The sequence below is a fragment of the Lissotriton helveticus genome, chromosome 9 (genome assembly GCF_964261635.1).
Source record: "Lissotriton helveticus chromosome 9, aLisHel1.1, whole genome shotgun sequence".
Taxonomy (NCBI): Eukaryota; Metazoa; Chordata; class Amphibia; order Caudata; family Salamandridae; genus Lissotriton; species Lissotriton helveticus.
Window position 1 is genome coordinate 72,729,806 of NC_136070.1, and position 24,032 is coordinate 72,753,837.

At 45.6% G+C, this 24,032-nt stretch overlaps 1 protein-coding gene across 3 annotated transcripts in view; it reads left to right on the forward strand.

Annotated features, from left to right (window-relative positions):
* Positions 1–24,032, forward strand: part of PSEN1 (presenilin 1) — a 203,614-nt gene that overhangs the window by 87,642 nt on the left and 91,940 nt on the right. For all 3 annotated transcript variants that reach the window (XM_078659500.1, XM_078659501.1, XM_078659502.1), the window contains 2 exons: positions 8,046–8,113; positions 9,733–9,953. In XM_078659500.1, coding sequence (XP_078515626.1) covers positions 8,046–8,113; positions 9,733–9,953 — 289 coding nt within the window. The remainder of the gene's footprint in view (positions 1–8,045; positions 8,114–9,732; positions 9,954–24,032) is intronic.

The window sequence follows — 24,032 nt, forward strand, 5'->3', positions numbered from 1 at the left end:
TTACATAGACAGACAGAATCCATTACGAGAAGTACACCCAGTTAGGACAGCAGGTGGTGAAATGCAACGAGTTTTTGTTTACACCCCGATTACCAAAATGGAACTCTTAGAGATGAAGAAATTAATTCCCTGTCACGACAAAGATCCAGCAGGGTTCCACCGTGAATTAAAAGACATGCTCCGTATGGGAGAATACACGTATCCAGATATAATTAAAATGTTAAAGGTTCTGTTGCCTGCGGGCACATATGAAAAACTGAAGGAAAAAGAATGGGAGGTGGGAGAGAAAAAGATAGATTGGGCAGCTCTAGAAGCTGAAGAAAATTCACGTGTACCAGGTACCGGTCTAGGAGATAAATGTAAGGAATTACCTGAGCTGTTAATTCAAGTTTTGCCAAGATTACTAGCCACGAAAAAGGAAGACTGGGATGCAATCTCAGCCTGTAAACAGAAACCAGACGAAGATACTAGTGATTTTTATTCTAGATTTGAGAAATGCTTTAGTATTAACAGTGGCCTCAAGACAAGTAGTGAGTCGTACCCTCATCTTTTTGTTACTAAACTAGTCGAGAATTCAAGTCCACAAGTTAAAAAACCGAGTTTTGAAAGTCGAAAGTACTTGGCAAGCTAATACTCCGTCCCAAATGCTTCAGATGCTTCAGTATCACCAGAATAGAATCAGAGAAGAGCAAGATCATGAAAGGAAACGTATGAAAGACACGAAAATGAAAGTATTAGTTGCACAATCTGTTCCTCAAGACAGTCAGAAGAGGGGTACGAATCAAGCCAGTCATCCTGCAGTTCCTGTTAAAGGGACCTGCAATTATTGTAAGCAACCAGGTCATTTTATAAACGAGTGTGCAGTTCTGAAACACAATATAGCTACCGGTAAGACTAAAGAAAGACCACGTCCGCCTAGACAAGAACAAGTTTCACAGACTTCTCAGTTACCACAGAATGCACCACAGACAGTTCCAGCACCGCAGCCTATTGCTGCAACACAGCATGTTACACAGCAGATGTACCAGTATGCACAGTCCGAGTATCCAGAGTACCAGCAATACTCATGAAATAGCCTAGAGAGGGAGGTAGGCTTGCCTCTCATCGAGATACCTGTAGATCAAGAGGGTCCCTATGTTCACAGTCAAGTATTAGGGAAAGACAGAAAGTTTCTCATCGATACAGGGGCAAGTAGGACGACCATTAGTCACGACGAGGTTCCAGGGGCTCCGCTGTCAGGCTCAAGAAATGTTTCCCTTGGATTTTCAGGAAAGCCTATTGTAAACGAGATATCAAAGCCAGTTACTCTGGAAGTAGGTCCATTGTCCCGAACTACTAATTTGTTACTTACAAAGTCATGTCCAGAAAATTTATTAGGCATTAAGACACTGAAAGAATTAGGTGCAGTTATTTGCTGCTCCCCAGAAGGAATACGTTTGTTCTTACGTGACTTCAAAGGTCACTATGTATTACGTGATTTTGATCCAAGATTGTTGAATGTCCCCCAGCATCTATGGGCACAAGGTCCAACTGATGTTGGCTATATGCAGATCACACCCCATCGTGTGACTCTCAAACCAGGTGTAGTGTTACCACGAATCAGACAGTACAGATTGCCACCTGAGGCTGTAGCAGCCTTATCCAAAATTATTGACGAGCTCATTGCTCAAGGAGTGGTTGTAGAAACTGACTCCAATGTATGTAATTCTCCTATCATTCCAGTCATGAAACGTACTGATCCAAATGCACCTCCAGTATATCGATTAGTGATTGACCTTCGAGAACTCAATAAATGTATCATTCCCCAGTACCCAGTTGTTCCAGATATTTCTTCCCTATTGACAGCCATTGATTCTGAAGCCACATTTTTCACAGTCATAGACCTCAAGAACGCGTTTTTCAGTGTCCCCATACATCCAGACAGCCAGTTTCTTTTCGGATTCTGTTTAAATGGAAGGAGCTACCAATTCACACGAGCTCCTCAAGGTTTCACAGAAAGTCCAAGTATTTACAGTCAAGCACTTAAGAGACAACTAGACAATATTCACATGCCAACTGACACTGCCCTACTCCAGTATGTCGATGATCTACTGATCACAGCCCGTTCTGAACGTGACTGCGAGCGAGCGTCACTTACAGTTCTGTATTTCTTAGCCGAGATGGGGCACAAGGTGTCCCCTTCAAAGCTTCAATTCTGTGTCCAGCAAGTGGTCTACTTAGGACACTTACTGTCCAAGAGGGGTAGGCAGTTGACACCTGACCGTATCCAGTTAATAGCGAGTCTTCCTCAGCCCAAGACCCAGAAGGAGGTACGTGCTTTTATCGGCCTCACTTCTTATTGCAGACAATGGATTCCCCAGTATGCATTTCTAGCCAAGCCACTGATACAGTTAACGACACAGGAGGCAGCCGTATCGACTGTCCTCCCTTGGACATCTGAACATACACTTGCTTTTAATGAATTAAAGAAAGCCTTATGTCAAGCTCCTGTTCTAGCTACACCGAACTACAGTAAGCCTTTTACACTTTTCGTCACTGAACGTGAAGGTACAGCATTATCTGTTCTCACACAAGATCAAGCAGGACAATACAAGCCTTGTGCTTATTTTTCGAGCACATTAGATCCAGTAGCCCAGGCTCTGCCTGCGTGCCTCAAGTCAGTTGCAGCCACAGCACTAGCTATCAGACAAAGTGACTCCATAGTATTAGGACATTCCCTGACAGTACAAGTTCCACACTCCGTGGAGGTTCTTTTAAATCGAACACAGACCCAGCACTTGACAATTGCACGTTTAACAGGTTATGAATTGACACTGTTCCAGCCACACATAGAAATCAGACGCTGCAACGTTCTAAATCCTGCAACACTGTTACCGTCAGTTACTTCAAATCCTGCCACACGTGACTGTGTGGAAGTAGTTAACACCATGACAAAACCAAGACAAGACTTGTCAGATATTCCGTTACCAGATCCCGACCTGACACTTTATGTGGATGGTTCATGTATGAGAACAAGTACAGGAGATCTAGTAGCCGCGTATGCAGTGACTACTGACACTGAAGTTATAGAGACACACCGTATTGACACTCTGTCCGCTCAAGCAGCAGAGCTAGTCGCTCTGACCCGAGCCTGCATACGTTCCAAGAACCTGAAAGTTAACATTTACACAGATTCACGTTACGCATTTGGAGTCGTACACGACTTTGGAGTGCTCTGGCAGGAGAGAGGTTTCATGACTTCTCATGGAACCAAGATTCAGCATGGTCTCCTTATTCAAGCTCTGTTAGATGCAATACATTTACCGACAGCTATCGCTATCATGAAGTGCAAGGCACATACTAAAGCCACTGACATTATTTCCCAAGGTAATGATCTAGCAGATCGAACAGCCAAGCTCACAGCTCAGACACCAGACATTCCAGTTAACAAGACACTGACATACACTCCAGATCAGACTACATGTATGACAGTTAAGGACCCCACTCAAGATGTCATAGATATCCAGTCCCATGCTACTCCCGATGAAATCAAGAAATGGTCCGAACAAGGAGGGGTCCAGACAGATCAAGGATGGTTGACGAAGGGAAAAGCCACATGGTTTCTCCCCGACTCAATGGTTCAAGTCATTATTAATACCGCACATAGTCCTGCACATTTAGGAGAAAAAGCCATGTTAGACAGTATCCAGAACATTTGGTTCAACAAGCACTTACGAGCTGCAGCCAAGCAGAAAGTCCGTACCTGTATGATATGTTGTCAGTTTAATCCAGGTAAAAGTGTCCCGGTGGAACAAGGGGGATTCCAGCCTCCTGACCACCCTTTTGAAGTCCTCCAAATGGATTATATTCAGATGGAGCGATGTCGAGGTTTCAAGTATGTCCTTGTAGTTGTATGCGCTTTGTCCAGGTGGACAGAGGCATATCCAGTCCCAGATTACACAGCCGCGACCACTGCCAAGCAGTTGGTTCGTGAATTCTTCCCCCGTTACGGACTCCCTAGGGTCGTATATTCAGACAACGGCCAGCCATTCTCATCTGAGCTCATGAAGAACGTTTCCCTTCTGTTAGGGTACCAGTGGAAGTTTCATTGTGTACGCCATCCTGAAGCAGCAGGTCTCGTAGAGAGACATAATCAGACCCTGAAAATCCGAATTGCAAAAGTCTGTAAAGAGAAAGGTGTAGATTGGCTAGTAGCTCTGCCAGTCGCCCTATTCTATATGCGCATGGTCGCACATTCCAGATCAGGTCTGTCCCCGTATGAGGTCGTATTCGGCCGCCCCCCTAACATGTGGGGTACACCTAGACCCCGAAGTATTACAGATGTTTCCAGTAATATGCTGACAGATTACCTAGCTTCCTTGATGTCTGCCCTACACTCTTGTCGTTCACAGGTTGCCGCTGCATTTCCAGACAATACCGAGGTGAAACCGCATGAAATCGTTCCCGGATGCATGGTTCTTGTCCGGAATTTCGATCGTTCAAGTCCGCTGGAGCCCCGCTGGAAGGAGCTGAAGCAAGTCCTTCTCACCACCCGTACTGCCGTCAAGCTGGAAGGCAGGAAGGGTTGGGTGCACCTGTCGCATGTAAAGAAATTTTATGGACTAAAGACTATTTCCAAAAACATTTCCGAGGATTCCCAGGATTTTAAGGACTGCCAAAACACTGTTCTCAAGGACTGTCCCGCAAATGACTCTGATCTGAAACCCTCCCTGTTAGAGAAAACTCCGCAGCAGGAGTATAAACAGAAATTAAGGTCTAGTAAAATAAGTCAGCCAGTTTAATTGTCTAAGTCCTCCCCTAGGTGAAACGGTTAGACAGGTTTCTGACATGTATAAGATAGACCCCCATAGTGAGAGAGTTAGTCAAAACTCTATCAGATGTATCATTATTTTATGTTTTCTTTTATTTTTGAGTTTAATGGTTACCTGTACGAGCTATGCATTATATCTATGCTTTCCAATTTCTCATGTAAATAAGTCTTCTAATACTACAGTAGAGCACAGATTTAGTGATCTGCCTCCTCACGAACGATCCTATCGTCTTGCTATGCGCAATAACACCTTCATTCGTATGTTACACTATTCACACCAGACCAGCAATGCCACTAATTGTTGGGTGTGTGGTCGACTCCCCCCTTTCCAGACACCGAAGGGAGTTCTGCCACTTTTTCCTTATCCATTTTCGCATAATGGTTCATGTGGAGCATGGTTTACGTTAACGTCATCCTCAACTGATATGTCCCTTCTTAACAGTACATGTTTTCCAGACAAGCAAGGCCTTCCCCATAGAACCGGGTTAGATCTAGAAAATTAAGTTTATAATTTAGGTAATTATTCTTCGAATTTTATGGTCCTGAATGTTCAGTCTGATACTACTCCAGACTTACCTGCAATTTCAGTACTACCAGTCAAAGGCGAATTATGTGTCCGAAAGAATGGTTCTACACATGTAGGACATAGTGATTGTACTACTATTGTCAGTTATAGTGACAGTGGGAAATCTATTTTCAAAGCTTCACGTCATTCATATTTTATTTGTGGTCAGACCGCATATGTTCGTCTGCCCCTCGATTGGGAGGGAACCTGTTACATTGCCTTCCTACTGCCACCAGTTTTCCTAGCCCCATCCGATTATCATAGAAATACACATCTAGTACACATTAGACATAGAAGAGAGATCGAGTCCCCGATTGTCGATCAAACTGAAACCACTCTAGAACAATATCAAGATTTTAATAAAGGATTCTTCTTCTTTATAGGTCCTATCCAGAATAGTAAGCTAATCCGTAGGTTAACCAGAACCCTTGAAGCAGTAGTGAATGAGACTACTTCTGCTCTAGGTAACTTAACCGAAGAGCAATCTGCTATGAGATTTGTAGTTTTGCAAAATCGTCTCGTCCTTGACGTCATACTGGCCGATAGGGGCGGGGCATGTAGAGTCATCGGATCTAGTTGCTGCATTTTCATTCCTAATAACGCGCCGTCTGTTTATTCAGCTATAACCAGACTTCATAAAATTGCCCATCAGTTACACCAGAATCCAGGCACCTGGACATGGTCCGGTTGGCTCTGGAGTATAATTTCTGCCTGGGGATGGAAAGTATTGTCATTTCTAGGTATAGCAGTAATGATCATTTTCAGTTGCTGCCTCTGTTTACAATGTGGCCCTGCGATTTGCGGCATTTGTGCTACATCATGTATCCCTAGTCCAAGTCCCCGTCCTAGATCCCGTTCCAAGACAATTCGAGACGAGCAAATGATACTGTATGAAATGATAGATGGTATCATGAATATTGATGTTTCCTGATGGAAACGTAGTGACAAGGAGGGAATGTGGAAAAGTACATTTTGCCATGTTCTGTGTCCCTACGTGTTCCTCGCCTTATGTTATATGTGCATGATTAATATGCATATGTATTCCCTTATGATCGATTAAAGACGCAATTACAGTTGTGTCCAACTCTAACACGCCAGTTTTCAGTCCTCGTGAAAGCTACGAGTATTAGGCCTATGTAAAGTTATGTTGCCACGTTTCACAGTGTGCACGTTAATTCAGTAAAAGTCCCCGTTTCTAGGCCTCAAAAGGGCCCGGACACCAGATTCAGCTCCTGTCTCCTGAACCCTCGCTGAGGAGCGATACAGCCCCCACCTGTATTCCTGACCCTTCACTTACTTCCTGCCTCACAGTGCCGGCACGGCCTGGCTCTGCCTGCTAGTCTGCCAAGAGTATGTTATGATTCTAGTTATCAGTCCAGCTCTCCTTCTCTGCATTCCTAAGCTACTGAATCGCATCAAGAGTTTCAGTCATCGTCTAGCCTTTACGTCTCCATGTAAGAGAAATACTGTATTTATGGTCATTTAATATTCCTCAACACACACTACATGTAGAATAATGCATGCACCAGTCTTAGTGTCTGTTAGCCTTTGCCCTGATAACTTTTGGATTCTATCAACATGTTCTCTAAACATCAGATACTAGATAGTGGTTAGGTACATGTCGCCCTGACTCTCCAGACTTTCGTCTCCTCCTCTAGCGCAGAAGTCATAGCCCCCAGTGATACGTCATTGCCAGCTTGCGCGCACCACTAGGTCAGAGGTCCCGGCTCCTTAGGTAGCCCCCTCCATGTTTCCGCCCCATTCATGACATATTCTGTTACGTTTGCATCACATGTCTATGTATACGCCCTGTTACACCTACTTTCAGTCTTATCTTTCGCGACTGCTACACGACACGCCTTCTGCTCCACCCACTGCTACGCCTACTGTATCTACTTCAATGCTATTGTTTTAGTATATATATGTTGTACATTGTTATTAAAGTTAGCGCGCTCATTCCCTGTCCCCCCTGCAGGGCCCTGCCATCCTGTTCCCGTGCAGGTTGTCCTGTTCCTGTCCTTTATGCTGTATTAAAACCTGCAAACTCCAGCTACCTCGAATCTTGACTCTTATTTATTGAGCTATCTGTTATGATATATGTCTAGTCAAAAAGAGAGGTATTATTTATTTATTTACCACAGGAGGACCCACCTCTATCCACTGAGTGGCACATTGCTCACCCTATTAGTGTAAACCATCACTGCAGTGGTTTATTTCTGACAAAAATGCTCATGCCAACATGGTGGGTAGACTGCCATCTGAAAGGACTGTCTGGTGGGCAACCATGTCATAGCGGCCTGCCTAACATTTTTTTTGATTGTCAGAAACTAAACCAATGAAGTGGGGACTTGTGTCAGAGAAACAGAATTACAACGTCCCTGATGTGCATCGAGTTTTCTCCCTTTGTTTGGGAGCCATTGATTATTTGCTCTATCCGGTTCTCCTGCCCAGGTAGGACCTGTTTAGCAGAATGGCAGCTCTTGAACTCTGTTTCAAACATCATATTTCTTTGTAAAGCCACCTTTAGTCGTGTGAGAACAGACACATCGTTAGGTTGTAATCTCAGTTTAAATCAAGGATTCTAGCAGTGGAAAGCTGTTGTAGTTATGTGCATGTTTCCTGTTTTTTTAAAACCTGCAGAAATGTAACCTTTTCACATTTTCGTTTTAGGTAATCCATGGTTGGCTAATTGTGTCTTCTCTTCTGCTGCTATTCTTCTTCTCATTCATGTATTTGGGGTAAGTTGCTGATGTGTAACCCCGCTATAAATCTGCATGACTGGGTTTCTTTGAATTAATACTGTTTTGTGCTGGAGGGAATCATTCCATTCCACTGTTGTATGAAGCATGTATGCCATGTGAACGGGGTTCTTTCTGATGGATCTGTGTCATCTGTTTGCATGACACACCTGCAGTTGGGTTGAAAAACAATCTGATGTGGCTGCACAATATGGCACATCACTATAAAATATATCATTAAACTTTATTCGTGAAGGAGTTTTATAAAAGTGTTGTCCTCCCCACCCATTCGAACTGTACTGTTGGAGATAATACAACAGAAGACGTGGACGTGGCATGCTGTTGCACAACCAGCACAGCACTAAGAATTCTACAAATGGCACAGTGTCACTCTTATACCATGTGAGCTATGCTCCTAACAGAACAGTCCTTCTACCTTTCTATGAACCCTGCACCTGAGGTACTAGTCCCAGCCCCACCTTTTTAAATTCTTCCATATTCATTCAACCATTACAGCCCTAAAGGGAATTGTCTTGGTACTCTGCTGCTCTTTACCACTAGTTACACTCCTCACCACTTCTGGCATAGCCTCTCCAGAAACCATGTTCCTATTTATGTGCAAAAGCATTGCTTGACCACGAGTATGCCCAGGTGCAACAGAATGACCAAGACACATGGCATTCAAAAGCATACATGCACTTAAAGTGCACTGCCACTTTGTTACAGGTACTCGAAACTTCCACAGCTGTGCGACAAAGCACACTCCAGGGAGCCCTCGAGTTTTTACTCGAGCCTACCTGCAAGAGCGATGTACAAAGTCCCACACAGGTTGAACACCCAACTTTGAAATTATTGTACTATTATGCAATATGTGGCAACTACAATCTGCAGAAAACTCAAGAGCTGAGCAGAATTCGGAATAAAATGATAAGATCTAAAAATGTTTTGCTTACCATTGATAACATTTCTTTTCTGTGCAATTTTACCTCTTGTACACCCATCAGACTGGAATACAAGCGATCAACCTAAGGGGTGCGCAGTTTCCATGCTTGCAGATGTACTGCAACCATTAGTGAGGCTGGTATGGCCACCTCCTAACTTCTCCTTACAAATACAGCAACTCGCTTATCCCACAAAGAGGCCCGCTAATCCTGCTATGACCACCCCAGTGTGTTTTTGAATAGGCTTTAGTATGCCAGACGAATACACAATTCTTTACAGTGCAATGAGATGACCTAGGCTGGCCAGTGAAGGGCTAGGTTTGCGGGGGTTGCATGAATGCTGCGTTGACTCAGTTGGCACTGTGACAGATCTGAAAGGCTCATGAGCTTCACTTCCTCTCCTGTGCAGAATGTTAATTAACTTTTTCTTTGGAAGGTTTTTAACTTTCATTTATTTTATTAAATTATTTTTCACATATTATTCTCATGCAAAAAAGGTGAGATAGCAAGATACGTATGAAATAGACATCTTAGCAGGGAATGGAAGCTTTTGCACAAGGCACCCGTTTTCAATAAAACATACCTTGTGTCGAAACTAGCTTGTTTAGTTTGCAATGGAAATGCAGTGTGATTTTCCTCTGTTTTACATCACTGTTTGTTATTCATTTTTCTTTCTAGTGAAGTCCTGAAAACATATAATGTGGCCATGGACTACATAACTCTGGCCCTGATGATCTGGAACTTTGGTGTCGTTGGGATGATTTGTATTCACTGGAAAGGGCCCCTTCGGCTGCAGCAAGCATATCTAATCATGATTAGTGCCCTAATGGCCCTCGTCTTCATCAAGTATCTCCCTGAGTGGACTGCCTGGCTCATCCTGGCCGTAATCTCTGTGTATGGTAAGAGGCATGGTCTAGTCAAATTTCATTACATAATGTTTGTAACAATGTTCTTGAGAGTTAGGTACATGAATTTAAGAAAAAAAGAGTTATCACGGTTTCCTGCTTAGCTGTCCTGATTAGGAGGGTTCTATTCAATGTGTCATTTAGTTCTTTAGGTTGGTTAGATTCTTTCTAAATTCTACATATCCTGCTTTTGATCTCCAGAATGAGAATACTCTAGCATGTTTCCAGCTCAGTGACATTCATTTTAAAACTTAGATTTAATTCATAGCCAGTTGCATTGCTAACTTAACAGTCAAAAAGCTTTGGGTTAAATTGCCAAGTACCCAAATATCTGTTTGATACCAGTAGATCTGGAAAAAGGGACAAAAAAGGTATATCTATACAGCTCATATGCAGTAGTTGCTGAAGTAGCTTTTTGTTTTGTTTTGGTTTGGTTTTGTAAGTAGTTTGTGGTCTGAAGCAACTAAAACATTTCCTTCTTAGTGACAGGATTGTAATTTCTTGACCAGTGTTTAAAGTTCTCTCTGGGTATCAAGGGGCACTAACGTCATATATTGTGCTGTGCTTGTCAGGAAGGGTTGGCGCACATTATCTTTGTATTATTGGAGTTTCCAAGACTTCTCTCGCTACAAGACGTGGTCCGCCTCTGGATTTGTGTATGCCTTCCTGCTGATCCCTCTCAGGCCCGAGTACTGAAGACGATCAGGACCGATCAGGCCCTAGTCATGCTTGTGGCTAAAGAATGGGCATGAAGAGTATGGTATCCAGAACATTTGGGCATGAGCATCTCTACTTCGATCCGGCTGCCCCTCTGGGAGTATCTGCTGTCTGCTGGGCAGGGCTCTGCACCCGGGCTTCTGCAATCTACACCTTCCTGTCTAGAGATTGAGCGGCAACAGCTGAGCACCTTCGACCTTCTTCCAGAGGTGGTTGATTTCATCCTAGTAGCCATGTGTCCCTCTACAAAAACCCTATTAGCCTGTTGTTGGGACACATTTGTCTCTTTGTGGGGCAGATAGACCCTCTCCAGGCGAAGGCATCTCATGTTTTATTGTTTGCTTTGTTCCTCCCCTAGCAAAGCTTTGCTCAGGGCGCAGCTAAAGGGTGCCTTTCCGCTCTTTCTGCCTTTTTACTTTTGCAGGACATGCCCTCCTTATTCAAAACACCTGTTGTGATGAGTTTTTCGAATGGCTTACATCATCTGTTTCTTGCCTCTCCCTTTCTCCTGCCGCAGTGGGACCTTAACCTGCTCCTCACATATTTTTTTTCCAACTGTTTTTATTGTTTTATGCAACATGTAGGCATTAATGTTCCTCACATATTTGATGTGCAATCCCTTAGAGCCAATTCAAACATGTCCCCTACTGCTTCTCACCTTCTAGACCGTGTTCCTCATTGCCATAACATCAGCACAGTGGGTAAGTAAGCTTCAAGCTCTGTCAACCTTCCATACAGCATCTTAGTCCTAGACAGACTGGTTCTGCGGATGCAAGCATCCTTCCAACCAAAAGTTGTGATACTGTTGCACATCTGTCAAACCGTCACCCTACCTGCATTATGTGCTCGGCCTCGCCTCTCTAAGGAGGAAGAGGCGGGACTCCATCACTTGGACCCCAAAAGAGCATTAGACTTTGACATTGATCGCACCAGAGAACACTGCATGGACAATCAGTCCTTTGTGGGGTTCGCTGGAGGAAAAAAAAGGCCAGGCTGTCCAGAAAATGACCATCTCCTGCTGGATAGTGCTCTGCATTAAGATCTGCTATGCATTGGTCAAGAAGGAGCCTCCGGAAGGAGCTCATTCCACGAGGACCAAAGCTTCTACAACTTCGTAGGCACGCAGAGTTCCTATCCTGGACATCTGCCAGGCAGCTGGGTGAGTATCACCCCATACAATCATGAAGCACTATTGTCTTGCAAGCTAGGTAAGCCAAGAAGGGCATTTCTTCAGCTCTGTTCTACAGAACTTTCTGGTTTGAGACCATTCACAAACTTACTTACAAATAGGTTCAGCTTTGGCATCTTGGCAGAAGATGAGGATTCAGTGGTTAGAGGTCTTTGTCCGAAGAATACTTTGCTTACCTTCGTTAATGCCATTTCTGGTAGAAACTATCTAACTGTAGATCCTATCTAACCGTAGATTCTTCAACCATTTCCTCCGTCCTAAGTTGTGGACTCTATCCATTAATAACTTCCCAAGTCTAAGAATCTGCACACTGGTCACACCAGCTTGCTATTGGGGTTCTGTGTGTGGGGCCGTGGCAGCTTCAAAAGATATTGAGTGGTGCCTATATAGGCTCTACACATCCTTTCTGGAGTGGAACTATGCCAATGTGGAGCAGCACGGCTCCACCTACCAGGGCACAGAAGTACTGGTGGAAAAAAAAATCCTGATCCAGTCTGACGCCTGGGGAATATTACAAAAATGAAGAGTCAACAGTTCGTTTATAGCGGAACAAACCTTATTGAAGGTAAGTAACTTGTTTTTCGTGAGCCTTCTCTCAAATCATGTATTTTTCTGTTAATCTTGTCTTTTGAACTATATGCTTTATATCTGCTCCAATTTTGTGCTTTGCATATATTCCCTTCACCTCTGGAGTTTATAGAGGCTGCACAGAGACTCTGCAGAATATAGTTCTCTTGGCCTTTGCTTGCATGAATTTGCACATTAAAACCAGACCTTTTTTGCCAGTGGTTGTCACTTTGAGAAAGTATGTGCCTGTTCGTTGGTCAAAACCTGCCATAATATTCTGCTGTTTTTAAGCATGATCTTAGCGCAAAAAAAATAAAATAAAACACTCGGGAGCTTTAAAAGTTTAACTTGAGTTGAATGCAAAATAGCCAGCGAGCAATCAAAAATATGATATGATAGGCTATTTATATTGCACACAGCTACTCTAAGGAGTGTCCCAGCGCAATACTAGCTGAAAAGCCGGTGATGAAGGGGTTAGGTCTGCATGAAGAACCAGTTTTGCAGCGTTTTTTTAATTTTAAAAGCCCTGGGTCGCTCACGGAACGTAACTCCAAGGAAAACTGATTCTAAGCAGATGCGCCTAAAAAAGTTAGCTCTCTGTCCCCGTATCCTGGGGGTGCATGCCAGATATTTATTGGTGGATCTCAGCTGTCTTGGAGGGTTATATGCAAGACAGTTGCCTTTTCAGCAGACCAGGGCTTCGCCTGTGATCAGTTGAAATATTTAGTGCTAAAATCCATACAATTTTCAAACATTGTTATACATTTTCCCTTAATTCAAGTGAATAGAAGCAAGAACATGTGATAAAATAGAAACTTAAGAGAACGACTAATGAGCAGGTGACAGGATCCTCTTGTGGGAAGAAATATAAGAAGGTCTTGATAGGTAGTTCTAAATGTCAGTAACAGGAGCTGACAACTCCTTTCTAAAATCCTTGCAATTGTTGTGCCAACTTTAAAACAAGGCTAAGCTTTAATAGCGCAGTTCACTTAACATATATTTTACACCATGGAATTACATGATGAAGTTTTTACTTTTAAAACGTGTGTAAAATGTAAGAGTTTAGTGGTCTTCAAACTGGTGTAAAAATGATATGGCAAATTATTAATAAAATTCAACAGCGCATGTCAAGGCACACAGAAGCGTTAGCATTTTCATTGTAAACATACATGCGCTAAGGCACATGTACGCTGTAGGAAGCTGGGTCTCTATATAGTGTACCAAAATGAGGTGCACTGTGCAGAGAGCCCAGGCAACCCTTATTAGTGTGCAGGGGCTTGCTTTAACAATACCAAGGTGCTGTATGTGTGGTAGTTTGGTTGAGCAGCCATAGGCTTATCAGAGGGGAGTGTTAGGCATTTGTTGCACACAGAGTCAATAAATGAGAGACATACTTAATACGGAAATCCAACACTAATTTAGAAAAATAACCTCGATTTTTATATTAATTTAGACACCTAGATCCACAAGCTTAGGTAAGTACTTATCGAGTTAACGATTTTCAGAAGCACACAAAATACAGCGGTCAGATTTGAGGCATGAGCTTCCAACGCGGGAATGTTATCCTATGGGAGAAACATACACTGCATAGGTGTACTTGCAATCAAGTTACAGGGTTGTTCTTCTGGACTTAAGGTAAGTAGTAGCCAAGGTTCTTAAAACCATCAGCAATTTTGGTTTACCTGCCCTGGTGCATCCGGGTGCAAAAAGAACAATTGATGGACAGAAAGCAGAACAATGTCATTCATTCACCCCAGTACAGTGATCTGGGCCTAAATCCATCATTTTTTGGCTCCCCATGCCCTTCCAGTTTGTACCCAGCCATATGCAAATTAGTTTTGACCCTGCACCCAATGGGAACAGTCCAGCCTGAACTGCCAGGCCAGGTCCTCCCTGGACTGTAAACAAGCATCCTAGGACCGGTTTCGGGCTTTCAGCCCTCATCAGCCAGGATAGCTTGACACCAGTGGCATGGAGAGCACGGGACCCATGTCTGGGCATATCTGTCCTACTCTGTAGTCATGTTCCACACAGTGCCAACTCGCTCCTCCATGTATCGCGATTGAGCGGCGGCAGTTGATTTCCCTTCCAGAGTTGCTGATGTAATCCTAGCAGCCTTTCCATGAAATTACTTAACTAGGTTAAGTTTGTGGCTTGGAGCAGCACTCATCAGATGGACCCATTGCAGGTCAAACTGTCTGATATCTTGTTGTTTATTTTGTCTTTGGCCCAGCAAGGATATGGACTGGGCACTTTTAATGGTTACTTGCAGACCCTATCAGCCTTTTTAGGTCTTGCTACGAGGAACGCGCCAAGCGCGTTCTCGCAGCGAGAACTATAGTCGGCGTCTCAGCCGAAAAACGACGAGGGGAGACAAGAGCTGGCCAAGCACCCAGCATTCCCTGTGGCGGCGTTGGATTCCGACGCGCGCCTTCGGATCGGGTCGCGCGCGTGAGCTTCTACCGTAGACAGCTTACGTGACGTTGCGCGGCCCAATCCGAAGGCGCGCGTCGGAATCGGCTCTCGCAGTCCCGCCCCTTCTCGCCATACCGGCACTCGCCCTGCACGTCTTGTCCTTGTTTTTAACAGTCTCTAGAAGTGAACTGGGACATGTATGTGGTGACGTGGGGCTAACAAGAGCTCGGATTGTACCAGTTATGGGGCTGCTTACACAAGTTTTTTTTATTATTGGCTAGCCACCAGCTCGTACTGCGTTCGCCGTCCGTTCCCAAATTCACACAAAGTGCTAGCCAAGTGCTACCTTTCATTAGCCCATACGAGTCAGCCCAGTCTTCCGTGTAGCCCAGATGTGCCTACCTGTTACTTGAGCCATCCACCACTTATTTCCTGTACCTCCCTCCCTCAGCTCAGCATTGCCTCCCTCATGTTGTGAATTCTGAAGCAGTTAGTTGAACTCCCGGAGACCAAAATTAAACGTCTTCTGTTCGATTCACTAGCACGAAGATAGAGTCGCAGTGTGGAGCTGGAAGAGTCTTGTTATCTCTTGCAAGAGATTTTGTATTGCAGTTTAATAGTCCCTAAAATCTTCACAGTTAATATGAATTAAACTGTGATTCACGCAAAATTAATATATGCTAGAGTGACGCCAAGACTTACATTGTCAGCAACGATGTAACACATTTTCCACGTTTTAGGTTTATGGAAAGAAAACTGATTTCAGCATAATAGTGTTTAGCTGAGAATATGATTTAAACTGGTTTCCAATGGGATAATTAGAATCTCAAGTAGTACTTGCTCTACAAATGCCCCTTTAATATTTGAAAAATAAAGTGTATGGGCATGTAAAATTTTTAAATGTATATAATTATAAGAGCGCTTCTATCATACTGGTAAAAAAACAGCTGTATCTAACGTCCACTGGTTCTCCCCCCAAAATAAATTTCACTACCTCTCTATCTTGCCCCTCCATACCTTCTCTCTCTCTCTCTCTTCACTAACCCACTAATTTCTCATCATATCTCTGCAACTATCCCTTTCTCCCCATCTCTTTTTCTCGTTCATTCGCACTGTATACCTTATTTCTCTCACAAAAGGTTTGCTTTCACTAATATACCCAAACAACTCTTGCATTTCACTCTCTTTCACTCTATTTTCTAGCTATACCTTTTCTCTCATAACTATCTCACTTTCTCAATTATCTCATTGCTGCTCTCAAATCGCTGTCCTTTAGGTTATTTCACGTGCTACGACACATTTCCACACCACACAGTTCCATCATACAATTTCATTCCACAACACATACTTTCAATGCACAACATAAATTCCCACTAAACACCACATAAATCCACAACACACTACATACAACCCACACCAAGACAAACTCGCACTCCACCTCATGCCAAAAACATACACACAATTCCACACCACAGCACACACACAGATTTAAATTCATACTACACAACACAACAAACATCCTGTTCACAAAATTACAATCAAGTTCATACCGTAGAAAGGCACTCGCCATACAGCCACTATTTTACACGTGCCATCACTCAACATAAACACACAATATATTTCCACACGCTACCACATATTTCAGCACGGCACAATTAAAGTACACAAAAAGAAATTAAAAACCACATACATTACACAACACACAATTTCACTACACAACACCACATAACTCCTCAACACACCACATACATTTAAACCACACCACAATATTATTATTACAGCCTATAAAAACAAAACGCCACATGATGAAATTACACTACACGAGACTTCATAACACACAATACCATTCCGCATAATTCTACTACACAACACACATTCACACTACACCTAATTCCACTGCACACTCCTCATGAATGTACTTCATATCACAACAGATAATTACACTCAATACACATTCACTTGGTGCCATACATTTTCACACCACACAATTCAGATCAACTCAACTTCAAAGTCCAAGCCCAAGTAGCCTCTGTGCAACGCCGTCTACAAACTTATTTGAGGGTCGTCGAAACAGAATCAATCAATCAATCAATCATAGCATTTGTATAGCGCGCTACTCACCCGGAAGGGTCTCAAGGCGCATTGGGGAGGGGCCGCTATTGCTCGAACAGCCAGGTCTTGAGTTGTTTCCTGAAGGTGAGATGGTTCTGTGTCAGCCGGAGGTGGATGGGCAGGGAGTTCCATGTCTTGGCTGCCAGGTAGGAGAAGGATCTTCCTCCGGCGGAGGCTCTTCGGATGCGTGGTACGGCGGCGAGGGCGAGGCTTGTGGAACGTAGCTGGCGGGTGGGCGTGTAGAAGGTCAGGCGGTCGTTGAGGTACTTGGGGCCCAGGTCGTAGAGAGACTTGTGTGCATGGGTAAGGAGCCTGAACGTGATCCTTTTGCTGACGGGGAGCCAGTGCAGGTCCCTCAGGTGGCCGGAGATGTGGCTGCGTCGGGGGATGTCCAGGATGAGTCGGGCAGAGGCGTTCTGTATGCGCTGGAGTCTTTTCTGTAGTTTGGCTGTGGTTCCCGCGTAGAGGGTGTTCCCGTAGTCCAGTCGGCTGGTGACGAGTGCCTGGGTGACCGTCTTCCTGGTTTCGGTCGGCATCCATCGGAAGATCTTTCGGAGCATACGTAGGGTGTTGAAGCACGATGAGGAGACGGCGTTGACTTGTCTGGTCATCGAGAGGGAAGAGTCCAGGATGAAGCCCAGGTTGCGTGCGTGGTCGGTTGGCTTGGGAGCGGTGCCCAGGGCGGGGGGCCACCAGGAGTCGTCCCAGGCGGAGGGCGATGGTCCCAGGATGAGGACTTCCGTCTTGTCTGAGTTCAGTTTCAGGCGGCTGTTCTTCATCCACTCGGCGACGTCTTTCATCCCTTCGTGCAGGCTCGTTCTGGCGGTGGCGGGGTCTCTTGTGAGGGAGAGGATCAGTTGGGTGTCGTCGGCGTAGGAGATGATGTTGAGGTTGTGCTGGCGTGCAATGGTTGCAAGAGGTCTCATGTAGACGTTGAAGAGCGAGGGGCTGAGTGATGATCCTTGCGGTACGCCGCAGATGACTTCGGTGGCCTCGGATCGGAACGAGGGAGGCGGACTCTCTGTGTTCTTCCGGCGAGGAATGAGATGATCCACTCCAGTGCCTTCTCTTGGATCCCGATGTTGCTGAGGCTTTGGACTAGAGTGCGGTGGCAGACGGTGTCGAACGCTGCAGAGAGGTCCAGGAGGATGAGGGCCGCTGTTTCCCCGTTGTCGAGCAGGGTTCTGATGTCGTCGGTGGCTGCGATGAGGGCGGTCTCGGTGCTGTGGTTGGCTCGGAAGCCGGACTGCGAGGGGTCGAGGGATCCGTTCGTCTCGAGGAAGGCTGCCAGCTGTCTGTTGACGGTCTTCTCGATGACTTTGTCAGGAAAAGGTAGGAGCGAGATGGGGCGGAAGTTCTTGAGGTCGGTGGGGTCCGCTGTTGGTTTCTTCAGTAGGGCGTTGAGCTCGGCATGCTTCCAGCTCTCCGGGAAGGTGGCGGTGTTGAAGGAGGTGTTGATGACGTCCCTGAGTTGGGGTGCGATGATGGAGTCGGCCTTGTGGAAGACATGGTGGGGGCAGGGGTCGGTTGGAGATCCGGAGTGGATGGTGTTCATCGTGCGGGCTGTGTCTTCGGTGGTCCAGGTGCGGAGGGTGGTGGTGGGGGGCGTTGGTTCGACGGTTGGGTGCGTGGATTGTGCGTCGAAGCTGTTGTGGATGTCGGCGATCTTGCGGTGGAAGAACGAGGCGAGAGAGTCGCAGAGATCTTGTGACGGAGTGATGTCGTTGTTGCCGGTGCTGGGGTTGGAGAACTCCTTGACGATGCTGAAGAGTTCCTTGCTGTCGTGGGCGTTGATGTCCAGCCGTTCCTTCAGTGATTTCTTCTTGGTGGTGCGGATAAGCTGGTGGTGCTTGCGGGTGGCGTCTTTGAGGGCGGTCATGTTGTCTGTGGTCTGGTCGAGGAGCCAGGCTTTCTCGAGGGTGCGGCAGTTCTTCTTGGAGCGGTCCTGGTGAGCCCGCACCCTTTGCTACAGCTAAAAAAATGCACTTTCAATGCTGGCATCCATTCTTTTCAAAATACCATTTCCCTCCTCCTCCTGCCATCTGATCTTTTTATCACGCTACCCCTGGCTTTCTCTGACCCCACCCCACCATCCTCCTCCCACTGCACACTCTTTGCTCCCTACCCTCTTCATTCGCATTCTTTGCCAGACCCAAATAACCCTTGCTGGTTTAAAACATTGTGCTTCACATCGCGCAGCAGCACAGTAGGTAAAGGTACAACAAAAAAACACTATTTATTTTATTTTTATTTTATATGCTTATAGAGCGCCAGACTAGACCCCCGAAGGGGTATCTCTGCGCTATAACTGCAGGTATAGAGAGAGTAAGAGACTGTGTCCAAGGATGGGAGGGCAGTTAGTAGCAGGGAAACAGATGGGTCTTGAGGTTTTTCCTAAACATCATGTGATTGGTGATTGACCTCAGTCCGAGCGGCAATGAGTTCCATAAAACAGGTCCGGTGTGGGCCAGTGCACGTCCACCTTGCCTGGCTTTCTTAATTCTAGGTACTTTAAGTAATAGTTGGTCGCTAGAACGCAAGGAGCGTCCTGGGGTGTAAGGCTTAAAAATATCTATGAAATACTTAGGGCCCATCCCCATTAGACTCTTGTGTATGGTGCACAGAGTCTTAAAATGAACACGCTTCTTCACAGGAATTGCGCGGTGAATGCTTTCTGCATCAGTGCTTTTTTCCGATCTTCAGTTTACGGTGGGGCTCTAATCCTATACCATCCATTGCCAGCTCATGGTCCTGTAACTCAAGTGTGCTAAAGCTGCAAAATCACCCTGTGTTGTGTTCCATTAATTACTAAAATAGCAGTTGATTAATTAAAGCAAAAAAGGTCACTCTAATTATTAATTTTATTGGTTTATTTTGCCTTGAAATCTTATAAAACAGCCTCAGCCACCTGTGTTTTTTTAATTATAGATATATATATATTTTTTAATTAAATCATACATAGTTCCTGTCACCCACTATACATTCCATCCTGCATTTTAAGACCCTTTCTTTGTATTTTTATTTATCCATTCACACCCTGTTGGACCTGGGGTTACCAGACTACATAGGGTAGCTTGGCACAGAGTATGAAGGCCTATCCCAAAGGCACATGTGTTAAGTTTGCGTCACACCCTTCAGTAACACAGCGTCCATCCACTAGAAAAGAAAGACTCTACACCAATCTTAGGAAAAGACGAATTGTTTTATAAAAGTCCTCTTGGTAGGTTCAAAATTCAGAGTATCAATTTCACTCCATCTACTCTTTTCTTACATTCATGAGGTTCCAAATTTACATTCTTAATATTGCTTTATACAGTAATAAACTTTCCAGTACTTATGTTTATGTTATTACTCTTTCTGGTTACAAATTTCACAGTGCAGTTAAGTTGTGCAATTACAGTAACAATTGGAAAAATTGGGGCAGTCAGGTACTTTACCCAAATAAATCCGGACCATCAATTTGCTTATTAACACAACAAATCAGCAGACCTTCCCCCACTAGCATACATGAAGGCTAATCCAGTCAGCTGTTGGATTCAAAGAAACAGACAAGTTATTCCAACATCTCCTTCTGTCTTTTATAAGCCCCACTGAGATTTTCCTCTTGGGTCTGTCTGTTTAGCCTCTCCTCAACCCTCCTGCCTTTCCCCAGTTGGCCACGATACTATGGTCTGTTATGACCCCTCCCGTAGAAGTCACCCTAGCTCGACTACCACGGGGGTCAAACTGGTACAGCCTTCTGGAGAATCTTTTGCTGGCAACTCCTACACTTCTGCCCCAGTCAACCCGGCCGGTGTAACACTGCCTCACACTCTGGATTGCCGGCGGTTGAGGGCCAGTCACATCGGCTCCTGCTGCCTCCACCCACTCTCCCAGCTTACTTTGCAATTTTAGGGCTGCCTCTGAGTCCTGTCCTCTGTCCTCGCTCAGCGGCTGCCTTCGCTGCGGGCTGGGTGACCTGTGTTTCTTCCTGCTGCTGTTCGGGGAAGGGAGGGGGAATCCGGCGTTCCTCACCGCGTTGTTTACAGCGGTGCCTCACGTCGCTTCGGGGATCCTTCTCTCGCCGGCTCCTCCTGCCGCCGGCTCCGCCTTCTCTCCGCCTCGATTCTGGCAACACCAGCGGACTGCCTCCGCAGTCGCTGCGGGACTCTCCCGCCTCCGCCGCTCGACAACCGAGCCTGTCCGGCTTCCTCCTCAGCCACTCCGGAGGGAGCACCACCTAGTTGACACACCTCCGTGCAGTTGGGAGCCACCGCAGATGCCTCGGAACCTCGCACAGTGCTCCGGGTCCTTCCACACAGTGAGTGACTCTACGAATTCGGGAACTCCCGCTTCTCGCTTTCCCAAGCCAGTTTTCCACTGCGCACGGAGGTTAATTTAGCTGCGCTCAACACACGCAGATAGTCAGGAGTAATCCCACGTTAGAAGGGCTGGGTCAAGTAGCAGGGGAAGACGTCGTTTAAGTAGGCAGCCGATCCAAGGAACGATCTTCCTTCGCTCAATGCGCCTCTCTCCCCACAACTTTGCCTCACTCCTTCCACGACCAGGTTCCACAACCAACACTCTGGTCACTACAAAATGGCTGCCCACCCACTGGCCTTTATATAGGCAGGCCCCAGGCTACTAGAACCAGCTAGAGGGTTCTAGAGCATCCCTATGCTATACTATGGGCGCCTTTCCCTGAAGTGTCACTTATGGCAGTTACTGGCCACCATTTTGTGCAACTAAACTTTCCCTCAGAAAAGGAGGGTTTTCTAGGCCTATGAGGAACCATGGGGTCAAGGAGTACCTAACCCCCAGGTCAACACCTTAAAAATTCCAGCGGACAACAAAAATGAAGGGAATTGAGGGGCAGAAAGGGAACAAAAATAAATAAATAAATAGGAGGGACCACCCAAAGGGCTGACAGGTCTAACACACCCCTTTACATTAATATAGGCATAAATGTACTGTACTGTTGCTATAAAAGCTGATATTATGATATAGTGTGCACTTACTTTCTTTAAATAATCACCCCACTGCAAACATCAAAACATAAATAAAAAAGATTGCCATTTACAATGCCAATAGCTCCAACTCCAACAAATGCGAGACCTATTGCATTGCAAATGCTTGTTACTTTTGAGGGGCCAGCAGTCGCTGTTCAAGTCACCTGTTATGATGCTTTTTCTTAAAGGTTTCCAACATGTGTTAATGCCACAGTGGGGCTTAAATTTGGTTTCTTTCCTAATGTGTATCTGTTAGATTTGGGGGTCTCTAGTTGGCAGAGGTAGGTACCTTTGACAGAATAGGAACCCTTCTGTCTAGTCAGGGCAAGGGGCTACGCTCCTAAAATAACCCCTGCTCACCCCCTTGGTAGCTTGGCACGAGAGGCAGTATGTAAAGCATTTGTGAACACATACACTAATACAGTGACAACACTACAGATGGACACCACACAGGTTGTATTATAAAAATAAGTATTTTTATATAGACTTAACACAAGACCAAACAACGAAAATCCACAATACTGTGCTCAAGATATGCTTAAAAATAGGTTGTCCACTCAAAATCAGTCTCTAGCAACAGATAACTCCAGCGTGAGTTATCACGTCGTCGTGACAGAAGAAATCCCAAAGTACGGCACCAACCGCGAGGTGCGCGGTGTTGGTCCCGGAGTCGAGCAGACCCCCAAAGAACAATACAGTGAAAAAGCGATGAAAAACAAAGACCGCCCATGGTGTCTGGCAGGTGTGGCTTCGTTGGCGCTGCGAGGCGTCTGTTTCTTACGACCCTGGGGGAGGTGTAGACTCGGTTCCTTACTGCAGCGCATGGGAGGTGAGACGACGGTTCCTTACTGCGTCGGGGAGGTGACGTCACAATGGCACCGAAACCATGGTTCCTTACGATGTTGTGCTGTTGATGGATTCTCGGTCACCCACGTCGAGGATCGGCCCGCGATGTCTGTTCGCTTCGATGTGGCCCAGCAGCAGGCGTAGGGACCACGGCACTAGTCAGAGCATCGCTCACGGCTTCGGGCAGTTTACGGCGTCGCTCGCTGGCGTCGATGGGTGGCACGGTGGCCGGCATCGGGTCTACGGTGCAAGTCGGAGCAGCACCCACGGCCACCTTGTAGAGGACGACGTCACTCGCCGGCGTCTGTGTTGCAATTTCCTTCTGCAGCAGCTAAAACCGCAGTTCTAGATGCAGGCAAGCAGAAGGGTGAATTCTTGTATCCCTAAGACTTCAGGCAGGAGGCAAGCTGAAGTTCAAGCCCTTGGAGATCTTCCTCAAGATGATGAAAGCACACTCAGACCTTTTTCTCCTTTCTTTGGCAATGAAGCAACCACTGCAAGCCTACCCCAACAACATGCAGCTTAGGGGTAGTCTCCTCCTTCAGTTTCCCAGTTCTTCTCCTCAGCAAAGGTTTGTCTTGATTCCCAGAAGTGATCTAAAGTCCTGGGGTCTGGGTACCCTCTTTTATACACCAAAACCCTTTGTCTCTGAAGGCAGAGGGTGTCTGTACCTAGTCCAAACCAGTTCTGGTCAGTTTTGGAGCACTTTGTTGACAAGACTCCTTCTTTCCTTTGACAATGTGGGCCAGGGACATCAGACGCACCACAGGAGGTGGAGCCAGCATTGTGAAAGGCAGGCTCAGCCCTATTCAGGTCCCAGGTGCTCCCCTCCCCTCAATCTACATGCAGATGGGTCTATTCAGCCCTGGGCTGACTCACCCTGTCTCCTGGAATCCCCCAGCCTCTGTCACTCAAACTCCGGACAAGGAATACACAACCTAGCAGAGGCAGGCTTGGATAGTTAGGCAAAAAAAAACGACTTTCTAAAAGTGGTATTTTCAAACACATAATGTTAAAACCAACTTCACTAAAAGATGTATTTTATCATTCTGAGTTCAGGCATACTAAACTAGAATTGCTACCTAGTTCCCTGAGTCAGTTAGGATTATAAGATGTTATAATCAAACAGCAAATTCTGGCCTATGGAGAACAGGTAGCCTTGCAATAGTCAAAAACAAAAATGGCTGTAATTCACTATCAGGACATGCCACACTCATCAGGGCATGTCCTACCTTTTAC